Here is a 20398-nt window from a genome sequence, read left to right as displayed (position 1 = left end):
CCTGAAACTCAACAGTGATAAAACCGAGGTTTTATAACCTCTCTCCCCCATACCTCTCTGACCTCCTCCACATCAAAACTCCTTCCCAGACACTCAGATCTGCCTCATCTATCAGCCTCATTGTGCCTCCTGCCCGTCTGTCCACCATGGGGGCCAGAGCCTTCAGCCGATCTGCCCCCAATCTGCCCCCCATCATTCTCCATCTTCAAATCCCATCTGAAAACCCACCTTTTTAAACAGGCCGACTCCCACTAATTTCTCTTTGTCTTTTGTTTTTTTAGTGATTTAGTATTTTTATTTTCTTTGTTGTTGTTACTGTTATTTTGTTGTTTTGTAAGGTGGCCTTGAGTGCCATGAAAGGCGCCTCCAAATAAAATGTATTATTATTACTATTAACAGGACTGTGCTTAATCCTTTGAGGGACATCACTTCTCTTCACAACAACACACAGATTTGGAGATGTTAATCAAACCTGCTGATCACAGCAAAATAGATTCAGTACCTTGGTGCTGAGCTGGTGTTAAAGACTATTGTAACAAAAACATTTTGTTATGTTTTATACGAGGTCCAAGCGAGGACAAAACAAACCTCATCTTTTTGATGAGGCTGAAATGCCCAAGAGAAATTACGCCATCAAATGTTTTCTTTAGGATTCATTGCAGATGAACAGGAGAGAGTCGAGAAATGTTTTGTAAAACAAATAAACCCCCTCTGGTTTAATGACAGCAGCATGGCACTGTTAGTAGCTGAACATTTGTTGGTGGCTGCTGTAGTCATCAGTTCTGTGTGTGGATGAACATTTACACACCATAAATATGGAATCTAGGTCTGTCTGATGCTGCTTGGAGAACTGATCACTGAGAACCTCTGATGTCTGCGGGAGAACTCTGAAAAAATCACACAGCCAACAAACAGCACAGAGACAACAGACACCATAAACACAACACAAGATGCACAACAAACACAACAAGGTCAATTAAACATGATCTAAACGTATAGGACATTGTTGAAAAAGAGAAGGACACGATTAAATAGCACAAAAGCATGATAACATTGAATAAATTCTGTATAAATACCACTCAAGACTACAGCCGTGCCAAGTTTGAACCTAACAATGTTTATTAAATATCTGACTGCTGCAAGAACAAAAGATTTACTCAGTCATTCAGTAAAACACCGAGGCATCACTAGTAGCTCACTGAATGGGCTTCAAAGACCTTTAAACTGGACATATGATCGAAATCTCACTTTCTGAAGGTTTTATTTGTGTGTTTGTTTTGCCTTCCAGTCCCGAAAATGTGAGAAAAAAAATCAGTAATTTGCAGGCTCCCCAGGTTATAATCCATGTGGTTTTACCAGCTGTTCCCTCAGTTGTCATCCAATGATGTCATTAGTTTTCAAATTTGCATAATACCACCCATACCTGTGAGTACAGGTACAAGTATAGGGGGCGTGGCCTGGTGAGCAGTGGCTCATTTGCATTTAAAGGGACAGACACTGAAACCAGCCGTTCTGAACAAGGCTGTTTGAGAGGATGAAAAGAGCTGTGACCGAAGCATGTCACAGACATGTCTTTAATGCTCCGGTGTGTAGGATGGGCTAGCATTCAGATTTTAGATTGCAGCACTCTCTCGCTCGCACTCACCCATTTTGTCTGCAAAGTGATGGTGGCCTCTAAAGACAAAAAAATGTGTTTACCATGACTGCGACGACTGGGAGTATTTCAGGAGCATGGAGCGATGAGGTGAAGAACTAAACCATTTTACCATATGTTTGCTGTTTCTTCCTCCTTCTTCTTTCCTTCCACTGTCTTCTTCGTCTTTATTTATGAACGGCAACTTGCGAAATGCGCTCTCTGACTGGCTGGATTTTCTGTTTGGGCTGCCATACAAACATAGCAGCGCAAGATGGCGACACTCTCAAGACCCTTGCTATATAAGAATAATAATTTATAGCAATTATACACTTCTACAAACCTGGGAATATTTTAATTTGTGGAAAAGCGGCAGTATACATATGTCTCCTTTAAAAACATTGTGCAGCACACTAGTTCTCCTGGCTCAGGATCAGTTTTAATTTTGACCTATAGTTTTCTTCTCAACAATGACCTCAAGAGACTCTGGGACTTGGCCAATGACTGATCCGGCCCTTTTGATCATCTTGACTGAAGTAAAATCCTGGATGGCCAAAAACATAAATGAAAATAAGACGGTGATCATAATGTTTGGGTGCAATTCATCAGATTTAGATAGCTACTTGTATTTTGTTTGTTTACTTAGCTATAGCTAATTTGTATTTTATTGCACTTGAATTATGTTCTTGGTAATTCTAATAATGGCGTGTTTTTATTTATCTGTGCAGCACTTTTAAAGTGTTCTATAAAGTTTGAGTTGAGTTGAGTTTTTACAGATGTTTTCTATCAATAACACGGTATCATGAAGCAAAAATTAGAGCTTTTATATAGAGAATGATGAGGTTTTACCTTTCTGTGATGTCATCAAGCTGAACCATAGACCGGTCACTCTTCATGGGGACAGGAGACTGTTGTCCACTTTTAAAATGTACGGGTAAAATCAGAGACTGGTCACTCTTCATGGACACACAGCTGGGGACAGGAGAGTCTTCTCTCTGCTTCTTGTTGCTGGTAACAAGGAAAATAACAAATAATGAGATATACTGAACCTGATAATAACCCAAATAAACATCAAATCACATGAGAAATCAAGTTGGTTTTCACTGATGTTGCTGATGTTGATCACCAAGAGAGATCCTCATCTCACCTCTGAGCTTTGGTCTGGCTCTCATGTTCCCCCCTCAGAGTGGTTTTAGAGGGAGGGGCTCCCTCCTGTCTGTCCTCACACTGATCCATAGCAGAGCCCCCACCTTCACACAAACACAACAACAGGCTTCATCACAACAAGACACATAATAATGGGTGTCAGTAGATGAGACTGGAAAGATAACAAAGTAAAATACAGGAGTCCGAAGAAAGAAATTTGAAGACATATGCTTAACAAATTAAATACAATGTGTGGCGAGGTGGAGTGGTGAGTAGTGGTGAGTGGTTGCCAACAACGCCACCTGGGGAGTTTCGCCCCAGGAAATAGTTACTGTTTTTTTATAAAAATGAAAAAGGTCACGCAGGCTCGAATCACCACAGGGGAGAGTTCAGGTATAAAAAGAATAATAATTTATTGTCACAATATTGTTTCTATAAAACTTCAATAGTTGCCAAAATATTTCACATTCACAAAAGACTGGGCCAAAGAAAGGGGAATGGACAGGGCTGGGTCAGCCACGGCGACCTTAAACCAAACCAAGGGGAAGGAGAAACAAACCAAGAAAAATAATATCACCCGTGACACTGCATACACACGCAATGGAGAAGTGAAGAAGCCACCACCAGGGATTGGGCCGCCGCGCTGGACTACAGCACCTGTCCACAGGGAGAGAGGGAAAAATTAAGATGGCCGCAGTCTAGCTGACCTCCTCACACACACCAAGAACAATTAGATATTATTTATAATACAAAACCAACATAATGAAGTCTTCTTAAAATATTCAAATACAAATTAGAGAACAATTAAACAATTATCAAACCCGCCCCCCCACAAAAGAAAAAGGAAAACAAGAAAAAGAAGAAATAAATTGTTAAATGTCTCCGAGGTCACTATCGTCGGCAACAACAATCATTTAATCAAAACCATGTAATCGAGCCAAACAAAACAGCAGCAAACATCATGGTGGCCGATGACCGGAACACACCAGGACGCAGGATAGTGTGCAGAACTAGGAGAGTGGGGGCCGCTGGTTACAGCGCCCCGCTGTGAAGCAAGAGAGACAGTGTCACAACTAGTGCAATGATGTAAAACTGCAACAGCAGACAATTAGAGCAGCCTACCTCTGAGCTCTACTGCACCCAACACGCGCCCACCAGAACCGCTCGCTCCCTCCGGCTCACCGCCGCTCCGAGCACTGCAACGGAGCGGGAGGATGAAGCCCCAGGGCCAATAAAAGTAAAACACCAAACAATAACTAACACGGCATGCTTACCTTAATGGTACGACGGGAGGACACAAACAAGCACGCCGGCCAGCTCACCGGACGCACCGCACAGCAGAAGCAGAGAGGGAAAATGTCGACCAACACAGCTGTTTTAATCACCTAACAGTGCCGTCCCCCCATTAACCTGCGCCAGGCTGACAACAGCGCCATGCAGTGACCAGGAGGGAGATGACTCACCCGGTCACAAATGTTTAAAACAAATAAAAAATAAAAATGTCTGTTAAGATTTCATTAATGATCTTCCCTGAGTCAAACTGCTGTTGATTCTTCCTCCAAGCAACAAGAATAACACATTGTCCTTTGACCTTTGACTGAATATGTATTTGCTCTTGAACAGATTGATAGGAAGGGAACAAGGCTCCAGTGAAAACAAGTCTGTGCTAGTGATGATTGTGTTTTATGGACATGGAGTCCAAACATCAAATGATTCATTTTGACCAAAACAGTTCTTTCACTTTCTGCATTTATTTCTCGGGTCTCAGGTTACAATCAGACCTCTCAAGCCCCCATAATGTACAAACACAAGAATATATATCATATATCATCAGTGTTGGTAGTGTTACTTTTAAAATGTATTCCCTCGTACAGATAACTGATTACATGTTCTAAAATGTAATCTGTAATGTATTCTGAATACTTTCTGGATTACTTTTAGATTACTTCAAAATCGCCTGCCTGAGCGTGTTTGAATTTGCTTTAGAGAATTATCTTACACATGATCTTATGGCTATTGTGGCTTCTTTAAACTAATTATTTAATTTGTTATTGATCACCCAGCCATTTCTTTTAATTAGTAGGTTATAGGCTATATTAAAACTGAGCAGCTTTCTCTGCCCAACAGTGCATGTCTAGACTGCAGTCTCTGAGCCTCTAATACCCTTGAAAAAATACATAGTTTAAAAGGTTTAGTTTGTGAGTGTAGGGCAGAAACATGATGATATTTTGAAAATAAAGTAATGACAGGAGCCACTGTGAAATCTGTAACTGTAACTTTTAGTTATGTAGGCTACGAAATCTCACTGAAGTCGGTGTTGTTTTGGAAACAGCGTGACATTGCTGTTAAACCGCTCATTATAAACATCATGACAGTCCGGGATCCAAACGTGATGCTGTTGCAGTTCATTCATGCTGTTTGCAGAGCTGAATAAATCTGCAACATGTGATGTGTATTTTTTGGGGGGAATATGGCTCCTGATATAATAGTTTGTAGACATCATCGTCATTCAACTTTTTCACATGGTCTGATGTTAAAAGCAAACTAAAAATCGCAAGGAAAATTGAGAATCGTTTTGAATCAAGAATCGATTTTGAATTGAATCGTGACCCTGAGAATTGGAATCGAATCGAATCGTGAGACACCCAAAGATTCCCACCCCTAGTTTTATGGCCTATTTGGGTCATATTTAGGGTGCTTACGTACTGGACTGTATTATACTAACATTATGTCTTATGCAACTGCAACTAAAACAATTGTTTTTATGACTCACGTTTCATATGAAATTGAAGAGAGATCTGGTAACACTTTGGTTGGCCATCCTGTTATGAATCACTAACGTCTAGACAGGAGCTTTATGTGAAATGTGTCACGTTCATGATCTGCAGAAGTCACGTACACTAAGTGGCTGTGGTCACATTAGAGAGGTCTGTAGATCTATTTCAGTTTGTATTTCAGTAGAACGGCTGTGTTGTGAATTTTAGTTGGTTGGGCTACATATCATTGGTAACGTAGCCTAGACATTGAGCTGTGTGTAAGTCACGTATCACTGTGGTGTGAACTGTTTCAATTTCACTTAAAGAGAATGTGGTTTAGCTGCCTGATAGAAGCAGATCTGTGAGAACCGTTGTTGGAAACTTCTGCCTTCTCTGAGGGGAGTTTTACAGTAAGTTCTCAATATTTCCATCTGTATCTTGATAGCTGTACTTTCAGATATTAACATGAGGCTCTGACATGCTTGAGCTTTACACTGCTCAATAATCAGAACAGACATGTCCGGAGGTTTCAGCTTTCTATGTCAGCCTATAGCCAACCCTTTATTCTACAGCATCTGATCTATCTGATGATACAAGTCAGGGTCCTGAAATGTGTGTTTCTCTTATGATAAGCCGGTGCATATTCTCATTTGTCCAGGTCATAGTATTTCAAAGGAGGTTAAATCGAAAGCAACTGGACTTAGTTATTTGTCTAGGAAGACGTTTCACCTCTCATCCAAGAGGCTTCATCAGTTCATGTACGCAACTGACCAGGCTGGGACTGGTCCAACTATCTGGTGTGGAGACTCACTATTTAACCTCTTGTGTGGGCGTTCACAAGGGTGATGATGTCACTGGTTCCCTTTTGTGCTCCAAGTGCCAACGACAGTCGTTGGAGTGACAGTCGTTGGTGGGAAGTTGGTTTCGACTTCGTTAGTGCCCTATTGTGTTCTAACGACAGTCGTTGGAGTCACTTGCCACTTGTGAACAGTGGTTGTTCTTTGAGGCTAGATTGTTGAATCTCCTGGGAAGGGATGAAAGGGCAGCATTGTAAATTGGAGATAGGTGGTGTCTCAGACCTCCTCCCCTGTTGAGGGATGGTTTTTCTACTTTTACAAAAATGGCTTCTTTAACTCCTCTTTCAAACCATCTGTCCTCTCTGTCTAGGATTTGGACATTGCTGTCCTCAAAGGAGTGGGCTTTCTCCTTGAGATGTAAATGGACAGCAGAGTCCAGTCCTGAGGAGTTTGCTCTCCTGTGTTGGGCCATGCGTTTATGCAGTGGTTATTTTGTTTCTCCAATGTAGAGGTCTTTGCATTCCTCGTTGCATTGGACTGCATACACCAGATTGCTTTTGTGGGTGTGTGGTGTTCTGTCCTTGGGATGTACCAGTCTCTGTCTGAGTGTGTTGCTGGGTTTGAAATACACAGGGATACGGTGTTTGTTAAAGATCCTCCTGAGTTTTTCTGATACTCCAGACACATATGGAATGACTATGTTTTTTCTCTTGTTTTGTCTTTCTTTCTCAACCACTTTGCTGGTTTTCTTTCTGGAAGCAGCTGCAGTTTTCACAAAGGTCCAGTTAGGGTAACCACAAGTTGTGAGGGCACCTCTCAGGTGCTTGTGTTCTGCCCCTTGGGCCTGTGAGCTGGTGGGCACGTTATCAGCTCTGTGTTGCAAGGTTATGATAAACATTTTACATTCTCATTCAGTTTGCAGACACACACACACACCTGTTGCTATGTCGTCTCTCTCTCTCTGGACTGCCTGGCTGTTCTTTTGGGCTCATAAGGTAGAAACACCACTGCATGTGCTGACAGAGAAATGATAAGTCTTTTCTTAGTTTCATTTGTGGTTGAGACACACCTGTCCTCTGGTTAAAAACACTGAGAAGAGAACTTATTGTACAACTCCCCTCAGAAAGGGCAGAAGTTTCCGTAAACAACGGTTCACACAGATGTGCTTTTATAAGGCAACACATCCTCCACACCACATCCTCTCTAAGTAAAACTGAAACAGTGTGTAAGTCACCTATCATTTCACAAAATGATAGGTGACTTATACACACAGTTCAATGTCTAGGCTACGTGACCAATGACATGTAGCCAACCACCAACCAACTAGAATTCAGGACACAGCCATTCTACTGAAATACAACAATACAATAATACTACACTAAATTGAAATGGAAATGGGTCTGGCAAATTTTTTCTTTTTTTTTTATGGAGAGCGCTCGTGCGCCCTCACAAAGACTGCGCCCTAAAATTTGCCCATAAAACCAGCCCGACACAAATGTGAATAGCTCCTAAACAATTGTAATAACTCCAACAGACATTCATAACAATATTTAACTCAATCTGAAACACCCATTAAGCATCAAAAGCTTTTCTCATGTCCCGTCAAACAGTGATAATAACAGAATGTGACCACATTTATCCTGTTCATCAGACATTTTAGATTCACATCTAAAAAAAATAAACCCCGGCTATCCTGTATAAGAAACCCAGTTCCACAAATAATACATAGAAATCATATTATTTTTAAAGGTTCATGAGGCAAGAAATGCACATGCGTTTTAAGTTTTTTACTGCTAATGGGCGATGAAGCGTTCAAAACCAAAAAGAATGAGCCATGCACTCGCGTATCTCTCCGTTGCCTTGAACAGGCTGTGTGCTGCATAATGCGCTGCAATTCTGGGTCCGAATTTCCCGCGCTGTCCGCGGATGTGATGTCAAATGACGCTGCATGCGCGTCCTCGACAGCTTCGGCTTTCCACCACTTGCGACCAGCAGTCGGCGGATGTCTTGCAGCCTGAACAGTTATGTGAGCAGCGAGTAGAGAAATAACGTCACTTTTTAAAATTTTAATATTTTTTAATGCGAGAAAGTGACAGTTTAGAGTCCCAATCTGTTGTCAGTTTATCCAAATAACGTCTGTGTAGATTTGCTCCGACATTTTTCGGAGGAGTGCAGAGCCACACACAAGCAGCAGCAGCAGCAGCGGCTCGTCACAGAGGCTGCAGCCGGGGAGCTGAGCTCATCGGCCGGGCAACAACTGTCCTCTGTCCTCCTCCCAGGGAAGAAAACGAGCCGAGTAACTTCCCCACAGGTTTTTAGAGGTTTTCTGCCGGCTGGTTGAATTGTTTTTAGGAGATAAATGCTGGATGAAATCTAACAGTGGCACTGTGGCAGTCGGATTAGTTCATTTTAATGAAAAGTGAAGCTTCAGGTGTGTGTGAGCAGCGCAGCCTTGGGGCTCTGTACGTACAAAAATATTTAGGCTACTTCAATAAATAAATAAATAGTTTTACAATGAGCCGATTGATTCATCCGTGGTCAGTTTATCCAAACAACGCCTGTAAGGAAATTCTCCGACGTGTTCGGAGGAGTGCAGAGCAGCTGAGCGGCACCAGCAGCTCACAGAGGCGGCGGCGGCCGGTGCTGACCTGATGCCTGGGCGGTCAACCTCCGGGTGGCGCGGTAAATTGAGCACTGTACAATGAGCGCGGCATGGCGCATTTACTGTAACAGCCAAGCGCGACGTGTGTGTGTGTGTGTGTGTGCGTGCGTGCGTGCGTGCGTGCGTGTGTGTGTGTGCGTGCGTGCGTGCGTGTGTGCATCGTGAGACAGCAGGTAGAGGGGCTGACTGGCAGAGATGAGAGATAGTGAAAGCTGTTCTTTTTTTCTGTGAGAGACTGCTGCGGCGGACACAAACGAAACTGTGGCGGCTGATTAATGGAAAACACTGGTATAGTAACGTTGTGCCGTTTCCAATTCAGCCACAGTGTCACTGTCACAGCATCAGCTGCTGCTGTGGAGAGTTGATGCGCGCTCCCGCACCAGCTTGGCTGATGGCTGCAGTAATCCCGACGGCCGCTACGGCCGTTGTATCGCTAATGAGTTTTATTTCTTGATCTTGCCTCAAGCTCCTTTAAAATCTAATACAAATCATTTTATTAAAGTCAAATAATTATTTCTTTTTTACATGTAAATAGCCTTTTAAACTATTCTAAGTTGCAGCTCTTATATAGATAAAAATATGACAGTAAAGTAAATACGCCATTAGTCTCCTTTACTCCCTTCCGCTACCATGAGGTGTGCAGCCTTTGACACACACACACCTCACAGTGACAGTCTTTAGACGAGACATACAAACAACACAAAAAGGAAGCGAACCACAATAAAATAACTTCTCACAAGTTTCAACACAAAATATGACAAGTAAATAATTAGTTTGAATGTTTTACCAACTCTCTGGAGCAACGAGTGTATGTCGTTTTGATGAGAAGGCAGCAGGAAGTCGAACGTCGTGCATAAAAGGGAAGTGATTGCCTTGATAGAGGAAGTGTGTCAACTGTCGACAACTGCAGTTCAAGTGTTGGCCGATTACGCCCTCCACCACGATAATCAGTAAATAATGTCAATAAATGTGTCAAGACACAAATGCTTTGTGTCAAGGTCGCCTCTCTCTCTCTCAAGGCACTCTATCCTATATGTATATCTATGATTTTCACATCCCAGTGCACGGTTCCTGTTTTTATTTTCATTTTTTAAATTATAAGCTTTTAAGGAATAGTTCACCAAAAAATTAAATTCAGTCATTAGTGACTCACCCTAAAGCTGATGAATACTCCGGAGTAGATTTTTATTCCTCAAAGTCCATCTGGAGACCCGGGAGGCCGGGTCATAGTCCAATGAAAACTTTATATGAGAGTAATAGTGCCCGACACATAAAAGGTCCATTAAACTACAAAAAAAACTTGTAATGTTGTGGAAATGTCCTTTAACTTGTGAGAGAGAAAATCATTAGTCCAGCAAAATGAGGTTTCACTTTAAGTCCTTTGTTTTTATCTTGCAAGAGGTGGACTGTCATACACACAAAAGTCTGTACAAGAGTGCACAACGAGATTTGTTTACATCAGATTACATAGGCACAAAAACAGGAAGGAGCGATGGGCTCCTCCTAGGAGGCAGCATCAAACATTGTCCGATAACATTATTGCATTCTTGCAGAATAAGTTTGCACTTTAGCGGTTGCTGGCAGGAAGCTAGTGGTTGCCTGTCAGGTTCACACTTCAGCATGTTGACATTTCGTTGACATCTGATCTCACTGTGGTCTTGGATATTGAGACAACAACAAAATAAATCCATCCATCTATCTGCTTGCTTAACCCTTACACCCCACGAGGACTCAATGAGTCCTCACTTGTTACATTATTTAGCAGCATTTTGGGGTGCCCAAATTCTTCTCAGTAAAGGGCCAAAAACGAATCTGGGTGGAGGGTCGCGGGCCAAAATTAAACATTCAAATTAAATATGCCTATAACATATGTTAATTGTGCAAAATAAACACTCATACAAAGTATTTTTTTTAAATAACACTATTGATTATTGTGTTTCACCGTTAAACAGGCCTCCAGATTGCCCCTAAATGGGGGCATTTTGCCCCAAAAATTTGGGACATTTTTTCTACAGTAGCCTACTTGTGAACATGTGCAACCAGTGAATTTGCCTTTTGTTTTGTAACGCTGGTGAAACATGAAAGGGGAGACTCAAAAAAATCTGATGTTTGTAATTACAGGTGGCAGGTCAATGTGTGTGAATATTGTGAATACTTGCCCTGCAAATACATTTACACAGGGTTTCTGCAGGTATCAGCATATCTCATTTCATGCTTTTTCATGCCCTTTTTCATGCCACTTTAAACTAATTCAATGCCAATGTCCAAATGCAAATACGTTCACACACAAATTGTAAGCATTTGCCAACGCCATCTTTTTATTTGAACATCCAAATTTAACTTTCAGATGGATCACAAGACAGTTAAGAATAAGAACACAACAAAATACAAAAGACACTGTTCACACTCCCCCACACACACACGATCCAGGTGAGGAAAATCCACCCATGGGGAGCCATTACTGCATATGCCTTAGTTCCTTTCCTTTTTGCTCCAACTCTCTCTCTACATCTTTCAGTTCGACGCATTTTTCCTTGTGTCTCCTTCTAAGACTATTTGATTTTGTGATCATTTGTGCCACGAGTGTTCCTGCTTTAGCTTCAGCTTTCTCAGCTAGGTCATCAACATCTTTCTGAAGGCTGGCGCACACCTCTGTCAACACAGCCTTTTTCTTTCTCATTGCTTCCAGCTCGTCCTCTAATGCTTTTCTTTTAAGTCCACGCATTGCAACCTCCCGCTCCCTCCTTCCTTCATCGAGGTACATCCTGTATTTTGTCCTGGCTGAGGCTACAGAAGCCAGTAGTTCTTTTGTGAGGGACACTTTGAGAACACCCCCACAAGCTCTAACGTGATCACAGACTAGTCTCTGGGCCTCAACAGTTTTTTCAGTTATGTTGCAGGTCTCCACTTCCCTGTTGACAGAGAAACCTCTCTCCACTGTAGATTGCCCATGAGATAAGAGCAGCAGGCGTTGAAAGAAACTCCGCAGCTCAGGATAATCCTGGTCAAGAGTTTCATGAAGAAAAACATCAAGCCGCTGATCCATGGGTTTGAAGGAGTGAAACTTCAGACTTTTGCAATGCTGAGAAAGAAAGCTGTCAAACTGTTGCACAAGAGCATCACCTGCAATGGATAAACACACAAATAAGTGTAAATAAAATATGTAATTAAATCACAATATAAAAAACACTCATACACATCGCATTGATACAGCATACTAATGTTTGCTTGTAAAAAAAAAGAGTTTGAATAAATAATGTAAAATCTACTAGCCCTTCATTTCGGACAATATTACACCCTTTTTAATTACTCTAAGGGTCAGAATTTCCTCTTCATTTGGCTATAACTTAAACTGTGTTACCGGCTTCTTTGAAATAAGCCTTTAAAATTGTGAATTATGAAATATTATTTCAAAGTCTTCACTAAGTCAATAATACACTCTGGATAAATGTACTACCATCTGGAATATTTGTGATTGAGAACAGCCACTCAAATAAACTGAGGTAAAAACATCAGATATACATTATGAGATTCATCAGATTTATACAAAACAATTTGAAAAAAATATTGATATATGTTTTTACAGCAGTTTAATTTAGGGCTGTTTTAGTAAAGAAAAAACTTGTTGGTAAATGTTGGTAAATTGAGACATGGGCCAATTTACTGGCATGCACATTTAAAAATACTCCAAAAAAAAACAACTACTGTTCCTATATTAAGATCAGGTGTAGTGAGAACACAATATATGCACACAAAACAGTGATAAACCTTGATTTTAGAGCTATCCTTAACATTCCTACCAGCTGAGACACCGCCTGTCAGCTGCCTGTCCTGCAGGAATCTTTGCACAAGTGACTTCATCTTTCCCTTGCACCATTCAGGGTCTCTCGTCATGTTGGAGGGATCCAAGAATGCAATCTCCCTGACAGCAGGATATTTCAAAGGGCTCTTTTCTTGGATTTTCTTCATCATTCTGGAGAGGGCTGTTATGCAGTCCCTTCTGAACTCCAGGGCTGAGAGTTCACCTACACTGTTATTTGGCTTACTCTGCAGAGCCTATCAAAGAGGGACAGTATACAGCATTTGCAATATATGGGGAATAAATACAGAGTTAGTTTTATATAATAGAATATAATCCTTATTGACACTGTGAATATTATTGCCAACATTCAACTGTGAAAATCAGATTTGCAGCTCTCAACATGGCAACAAAAGACACAAAAATAAATTAAACACAAGTACCTTAAGGACAGACTCAGCACCCAAGCCAATGTCAGCATGGCATGCACTGACACGGTTCTTCTGGTCATCAGGGTCAAGTTTGGTCAGTTTAAAGGGAGTGATGTCTTGGAGTAACTCCCTTTTGATGAAACGTCTCGCTAGACTCTGTAAATTGAAAAACTTGAATTATTTTAATCATGTAAAAAAACTATATTACTCTTGATCATGTCATGTCTATAATCATGTTAACTGTTTTATAATCATGTAAAAAGCTATATTATTCCTCTAGATCATGTTAATTCATTTGTACATTTTCATTTGTACATAATTATTTGTATAAACACTGTATTGTTTGATTTAAAAATAGCCATAGAAATGAAACAATAATTGAGACCATTACCTTCATCAGTTCAGTCAAGTCTTGGCACAAGAACGGCAGGACAGGCTCATCAGTCTGGTACTTAGTTAGGAATGGGCAGAAAGTTCTGGATATAGCCACGAAAAAGTGAAGTTTAGCTAAGATCAGGGGATCTTTGCTTGCTGCTTCGATAGTATCGAATGATGACGTTCCAGGGTTTGGGAGCTCTTTTCTGAGGACTGCTGCTACATACTCTTTGAGCTTTGGCCATACCTCGATGGCTCTCTCTGCAACAGGCAGATTTTCCGGTTACATGCTGCCATTCCGACATGCTGCCACTCCGACATACCGCCATTCCGACATTCTACTATTCAGACATGTCACCACTCAGACATGTCACCATTCCGACATGTAAACGTCCTGCCATTCCGACAGTTTCGTCCCGCCATTCCGACAAGGCTTTAATTACCATAAGGAAATGTGCGTTACTCCGAGCGGTGGTTAGGGTGTGTGTAGGCTATATAATAAACAATTACACACAGATCAACAGAAAGCCCCCCCCCCCCCCCCCCCCCCCCCCCACTGTCACTGTCCGTGTGTGTGTGTGTGTGTGTGTGTGTGTGTGTGTGTGTGTGTGTGTGTGTGTGTGTGTGTGTGTGTGTGTTGGCGCGTGGTGAGGGTGAGTGAGAGAGAGTTTGTTTGTCCTACTGTCCACACGGGAGAGACGCCGCGGCTCCGCGAGGTGACCACGCCAGTCCTCTCCCTCGTCCCGCTTGGCTGAAAACGGCCCGGCCGTGCAGTGTCCAAAAGGAAAAATAATCCACTATGCCGCTTTGGAATTGCCGCCACGCCAGCCGTCCAAACGCCGACCGTGTCTCTCATTCTCCTCCCCTCTCACCACGTCACTTCCCCATTTAAACCCTCGGTCCCACTAATGCACTTTTACGCATTACGCACACAACTTACAGCAAAAAAGAAACATTCATTCATTCATTAAAGGTCCGCACGTCCTCTTGCGCAAACCACAAGGATAATTGATCATTTCCCTGGCCTAATACACAATGAAAAAAACCTGCAAATCAACTACCCAGGCTGGCCAGGCAAAACCCAGTGGATCACTACAAGTTGTTGCAACTTTGGGGAATTTACTCCTGGTAAAAAGGCTTACAAACAGCTTCATAATACGCACAAAAATGCAAAGGAAACGAAAGGTAACTTGAAAAAAAATAGCAACAACATGAAGTAGTCAAAATATGTGTTTTACGCATCTGCCTGTTCAGCTCCGCTTACATGTAAAATGACATTTCGTTGCGTACAGAGTCTCTCTCTCTCTCTCTCTCTCTCTCTCTCTCTCTCTCTCTCTCTTCAGCACCGAGACAGCGGACAGCGCTTCCGCTGTCTTTCAGCACTACAAAATATCAGCAGTTCACTCTTCACTGATAAATCCATGGCACTGTCCATATAGTTAGATAATAATAAGTAATACATTTCACATGTAAGGGGAGCTGAACATATAGTTTTCATTCACAAACCAATGTGGGAGAGCTCCAAGACGCGTGTGCCAGACGCACAGAGGCATGCGTAAAACACCGACCTGTTTAGTTAATCTTTTAGTTAATTTTCGTTTCTTTTGGATTTTTGTGCATATTTTGGAGCCGTTTTGGTCCATGTTTGTAAGCCTTTTCCCCCCTGAATTATATTTTCTTAAGTGCAACAAGTGGGTTCGGAGTGTGTGATTGAAAGCACGGTCTGCTTCCCGTTCAAGGCCTATCTCCTCCTTCGTTGGTTTACGAGGTTGTGGAGTCCCTCTGCTTAAAATCTGAGGCTTTGAAATCGTCTGCCGTTTGAATTATCTGACCAATCTGTGTGCTTTAATGAGATGCACTGGACAAACGTGGGCAAACTGCTATTTTGCGCCGGCATATCATTAGTGCAAAATAGTGTTAGGCCTATTTTTTTTTTTTTTTTTTTTTTTGGGGGGGGGGGGGGGGGGGGGGGGTTGCGGTGGGGTGGGGTAGGCTTTTAAAAGATTTGTCGGAATGGCAACACGTTTCAAAGAGAAAAAAATACCGCCATTCCGACCTTAGGAGACGAAAATTGTCGGAATGGTGGGATGTTTATTAAAGGGTAAAGTGTTGCCATTCCGACAATTAGGGCCTAATGTCGGAGTGGCGGCATGTCGGAATGGCGGTTGCCCCCCGATTTTCCACCCATCTATGGCCACAGAATGCGAGTGGGAATAGAGATGAACTGGTAAGTTTGGTATAGTCCTCTTTCCTTGCAGGGACATTGTGAAAGAGAAAGTGCATTGCCCTTAGTAGTTTTTCAACAGTCCATGCTGAGAAGCCAGACTTGAATGCGTTGTGTAGGGTATGCAGCCCACAGCTCCCGACAGAAATTAGCTGACGTGTGTGTGTGTGTGTGTGTGTGTGTGTGTGTGTTTTTAATGTGGATGAAAGATGCTCCGCAACTACAGTTTCAATTGATTTTATTTGATAAAGCATGACTATACTTACTTTGAAATGGTGCAGCAGATCCTGTGCCTTGGAGTGTCCCATGAACTGTGATCCAAGGTAGCGGGATTGGACACAACCTCCTTCCCAAAACCGCACATGGATGTCAAGTTGTTTAGTTTTTGTTGAGTTGTTGAGACTTTCGTCAAACATCAACACGAAAGGCCCTGCCTTGTTAACTGCTTGAATTAAATTATCTTTGAAATGTGGGGCAAGTCCGAATTTTACTATGTAACTGGTTTTGTCTTTTCCGCAGGTGAAAGACTTTGCTATCTCAGAGTCAGTGAACATTCTCTGAAATAACGCGGAGACATCATCGTTGGATGCATACGAGTGATGCTTCACTGCAGTGTTAAGACACCAGAGCACCTCCGCTTCCAAAGTCGCATTCGAGCCAAATGCCGCTCGCAGGTCGGTGGTCTTCCCCGCTGTCGCGGCTCCGCTGGGGCCTGAAGGAGTGGTGGTAGCAGCGGCAGCTGCAGGCGAATTGTTGACAGCAGAAGCGCTCACGGCAAAAAAATTCGAAACGGTTAGCTGCTGCCTGCCTTTCATCGCAGACTTGTGTCTCTCTGACTGCATGTGGGACTTTAGCGCGTTGACGCCCATTGTGCAAAGTTGGACGTTTTTTTTGCACACGGTGCAAAATGCATCGCCGGGTTGTCCGTCGACAGGCTTTAACCAGCTTTTAAATTGTTCATCCTCCAGCCACTTCTGTTGAAACTTACATTTCCCCATTTTCCCGTCATTTCCCGCTCACATGCTCTCTCACACTCACTCGCGCTGGCATCAGCATTCTGACTCTCTGTGTAAAGCACTTTGTGACACTTGTCTGCGAAAAGTGCTATACAAATAATAAACTTACTAACTATCAGTAGGCTGGCATTTGTCCAGTGTCTCAACTTCGTGCACCGGCCGTAAAAAGCAGACGATTAATAGGTTCCGCCTGTCAACCATTACGCTACTTCGGATCAAAATTAGATTTAGATGTTTATGTAATCAAAATAAATCGTGAAAAACGATGTTTTTATTCAATCAAGTTTACATATTTTTTTAATGCCTCTAAACATCGCAGTTCATGCTTTTTCATGCCAATTCATGCCTGAATTTTCACAAAATCCATTTAATGACTTTTCATGCTTTTTAATGACCCGCGGAAACCCTGTTTACAAGTGTGTTCCCGTAAATTTCCTGCTTGCTCTCCTAAAATTTTAAGTTCGGGGCCACTGTGTTCTTATAAATGTTAGTCTGGAGCCCTGCTGTTAAAACAAAGCAAATGTTACTGGTAGCTACTCTGGTAGAGAATTTTCTGCTACTTGTGTTGTCCCCAGAAAAGCAGAGTAGCATCATGTGAATTTGTTGCCATTGCCCAGTCAGCTGCCCAGTCTCCCTGTTCCTCTCACCCACACACAGCGGGAACTGCCCATTGGTCCGACCTCCCGTTACTCCGACAAAATCAACCACAAGTCGGACCAATAGGAGGTCGAACCAATGGGTGGTCCCGTTAGTTCGAACTGTCATCGCTACTTTGTGACAAGTTCTTCCATTGATAGGAGCATGCAGCTTTCTCTCTCTCTCTCTCTCCAGGAGCCAGATCATGTCAGATCGCGCACAACCATCATAAATGCTGATCAAGATGTGTAAATTGATAATCAAAGCCCCCCTCTCAGAGTACAGAGTAAAAGAAATACACTTTTTTTCTCTCCCCCCCTCCGCTCGAGTGTGGCTGAACCTGGCCGGCTTGAGCTCACTTCACGGGCGCGAGGCTGCTGCAGCCGCCGCTCCTGCTGACAGCAGACTGAGAGAGAGAGAGAGAAAAAAAGTAAATTTCGCTTTGGTTAGGTTCAGGCAATGAAGAAAGGAGTTGGTTAAGTTTAGTAAAAAGACCAGGTAGAGGCTAGACAGGCTGGAAGCATAATGAGCGTTATATGTTATTAATATGAAGTGCTTGTTTTGCAGTTAATTATGCACATGGTCCGTTTGATCCCAGAAAGGAAAAAAGGATCAATGCGCAGCCTCCGTTTCCTTTCTGATTGCGTCCGTCTGTCTGTTCGGAGTGGGAGAGAGAGACAGAGAACCCAATCCACCTGTCTGTAATGTAAGTTTGATTTGATATGAGTGTCAAGGTTTAATTACGGACACTAATGAGCGCGCAGCAGTGTGTAAAAGTCGTGCGTAATGACAGCTCCTCGTTGGTGAAACACAATAAACTGCACCTCTTCTTCCACGTGTGTCTTATTGACAGGTGGAGCCTATATGAATAATTATATAAATGCATAGTGAACGGTAAGAATGGAGAGTTTGACTAATAACTAGTCCAGTTCGAACTAATGAGGACCTCCCATTAGTTCGAACTCTCATTACTCCGATTGTCGGACCAATGGGAGTTCGAACCAATGGGAGGTCGAACTAATGGGAGGTCAGACCAGTGCCATGGACCCCACACAGCACCCTGTGTTGGGGGCTGCACGTCCGGCAAGCCCCCAATAACCCAGCTCCGGAGCTCTGGAGAAAGTTCTAAAGCTCCAGCGACGGCACCGGCACAGTACCAACGGCGGCGACGGTAACGTTACCTGGCAATGACGACCACAACGGCAACAGCCCCGTCGGCACCGTTGCCGTCGTCGTTGCCGCTACCGGTGCCGTCACCTTTCCCGGTGCTAAAGCTCAGAGCTCGGAGCTCTAGGGGGGAGGCTGCTGGACGCTTGTGTGTTTTTTTTTTTTTTACAGTCTATAGGCTGTGTTCGAAATCACCCCCTACTCACTCTATAGTGCACTATATAGTGACCACGCCATGTTGTAGTGGTGTCCGAATGTTTAGTGATTATTAATGTTCACTATATAGTGACTGAATCTATCCCACAATCCACCGCGGAATGTAGTGAGCATCCGATGGTCACTAACCGGAGCAAGATATCCCATCATGCATTGCTAGACGCATTCAAGAGAGAATGGCGGACGGGCGTGAGGAACATCTCCGTTACAAGTGTAAGTATTTTTTCCGTTTGGCTCAACAATGTCACCATCCCTGAGGCACAGGTTGTGCAAGATTGCACAGCAGGCGATGACCTTGACGGCAAAAGCTGGGTGCACTTCAAGGGCCTTAAAAAAAATAGATCGCCACCTGGTCTTCATGATGCCGAAGGCTCGTTCAATGACTGAACGAGCCTTGGCATGGTGTCGGTTGAATCTGGCCTCTACTGCATTCCTCACTGGCTCCCTGTAGGGTGTGATGAGTGTGATGGGCTGTGACAAGCAGGCAGGGGTGGAAAGTAACGAGTTACATTTACTCAAGTTACTGTAATTAAGTAGCTTTTTTGTGTACTTGTACTTTTTTGAGTAATTTTTAAAATCAGTACTTTTACTTTTACTTGAGTACATATTGTTGGAAGAAATGTACTTAGTTACATTTTAAATAGCTTAAGTTACAAAGTAAAAAATATATAACTCTGTGTGGGTTGTCAAAAGTAGCTACGCTCTCTCTCTCTCTCTCTCTCTCTCTCTCTCTCCCTTCACAGACGCACACAGCAGCAGCAGGTACACACCTCCCCCTCACCGCTACGTGAGTTAAGGCCTTTGCACACTGAGTCCGTTTTTTTCGCATGCGTTTTTCGTATCCGTCATCCGACAAAAAACTTAACGCGCAGGCTCCTTGCACACTGAGTCCGTTGCGTTTTATTCGCATGCGTTTTTATTTTGTGTTCCAAATTTCGGAGAGGGAGAAAATGGAGTCAAGCAGTGAGGATGATTTTGTAGTCCTCTCACTTCTTGAAGAGAAAAAGAAGAGAAAAAGAAAATACTGGGTCCATCCGATCCTGAGAGGACGCCAAGAGCAAGGGGAGTTCCACCTTCTTGCAAAAGAACTGCGGAAATATCCGGACCGTTTTCATGTTTATTTTAGGATGACAGTGGTCCAGTTCGACCAACTTTTAGCACAACTGGAGCCACACATAAGAAAAAAGAGGACAAATTTCCGTGATCCAATTGATCCTGACCAGCGGCTGGCAATATGTCTAAGGTAAGACACACACACACACACACACACACACACACACACACACACACACACACACACACACACACACACACACACACACAGAGAGAGAGAGATCAACCCTGGTATATGACTGATCACAGGAGAGAGAAGAGATCCATCATTAGCTATTCAGCAGAGACGTCGATGCATGAACAGCATCAAGTCTGTTCTCTGCATTTTTTTTGACATAGCCTAGGCTATTTGTCCACAAGTTTTTTCCTAAGCTACTGGCTTTATAAAACGAATTTCGTTTTCTTTTGATATAGGCTAATAGCAAGT

At 42.8% G+C, this 20398-nt stretch overlaps 2 protein-coding genes across 2 annotated transcripts in view; both read right to left on the bottom strand.

Annotated features, from left to right (window-relative positions):
* Positions 1-1004, bottom strand: part of LOC310994986 (NACHT, LRR and PYD domains-containing protein 3-like) — a gene marked incomplete at both ends in the record, with an annotated part of 128852 nt that extends 127848 nt beyond the window's left edge. Inside the window, 2 exons of the mRNA XM_083983916.1 lie at positions 809-887; positions 994-1004. Of these exons, the coding sequence (XP_083840042.1) occupies positions 809-887; positions 994-1004 (90 nt within the window). The remainder of the gene's footprint in view (positions 1-808; positions 888-993) is intronic.
* The window catches only part of LOC310995018 (uncharacterized protein), a gene marked incomplete at its 3' end in the record, with an annotated part of 162899 nt that extends 152583 nt beyond the window's left edge, over positions 1-10316 (bottom strand). Inside the window, exons 1-3 of the mRNA XM_083983948.1 lie at positions 10148-10316; positions 2781-2883; positions 2483-2641 (exon numbers count right to left, since the gene is read on the bottom strand). Coding sequence (XP_083840074.1) covers positions 2483-2641; positions 2781-2869 — 248 coding nt within the window. The 5' untranslated portion in view covers positions 2870-2883; positions 10148-10316. The remainder of the gene's footprint in view (positions 1-2482; positions 2642-2780; positions 2884-10147) is intronic.
* Positions 10317-20398: the final 10082 nt, after the last annotated feature.

The sequence above is a fragment of the Trachurus trachurus genome (genome assembly GCF_905171665.1).
Source record: "Trachurus trachurus genome assembly, chromosome: 12".
Lineage (NCBI taxonomy): Eukaryota > Metazoa > Chordata > Actinopteri > Carangiformes > Carangidae > Trachurus > Trachurus trachurus.
The sequence above is the reverse complement of the archived record's forward strand: the minus strand, read 5'-3'. Positions and strand labels throughout refer to the sequence as shown.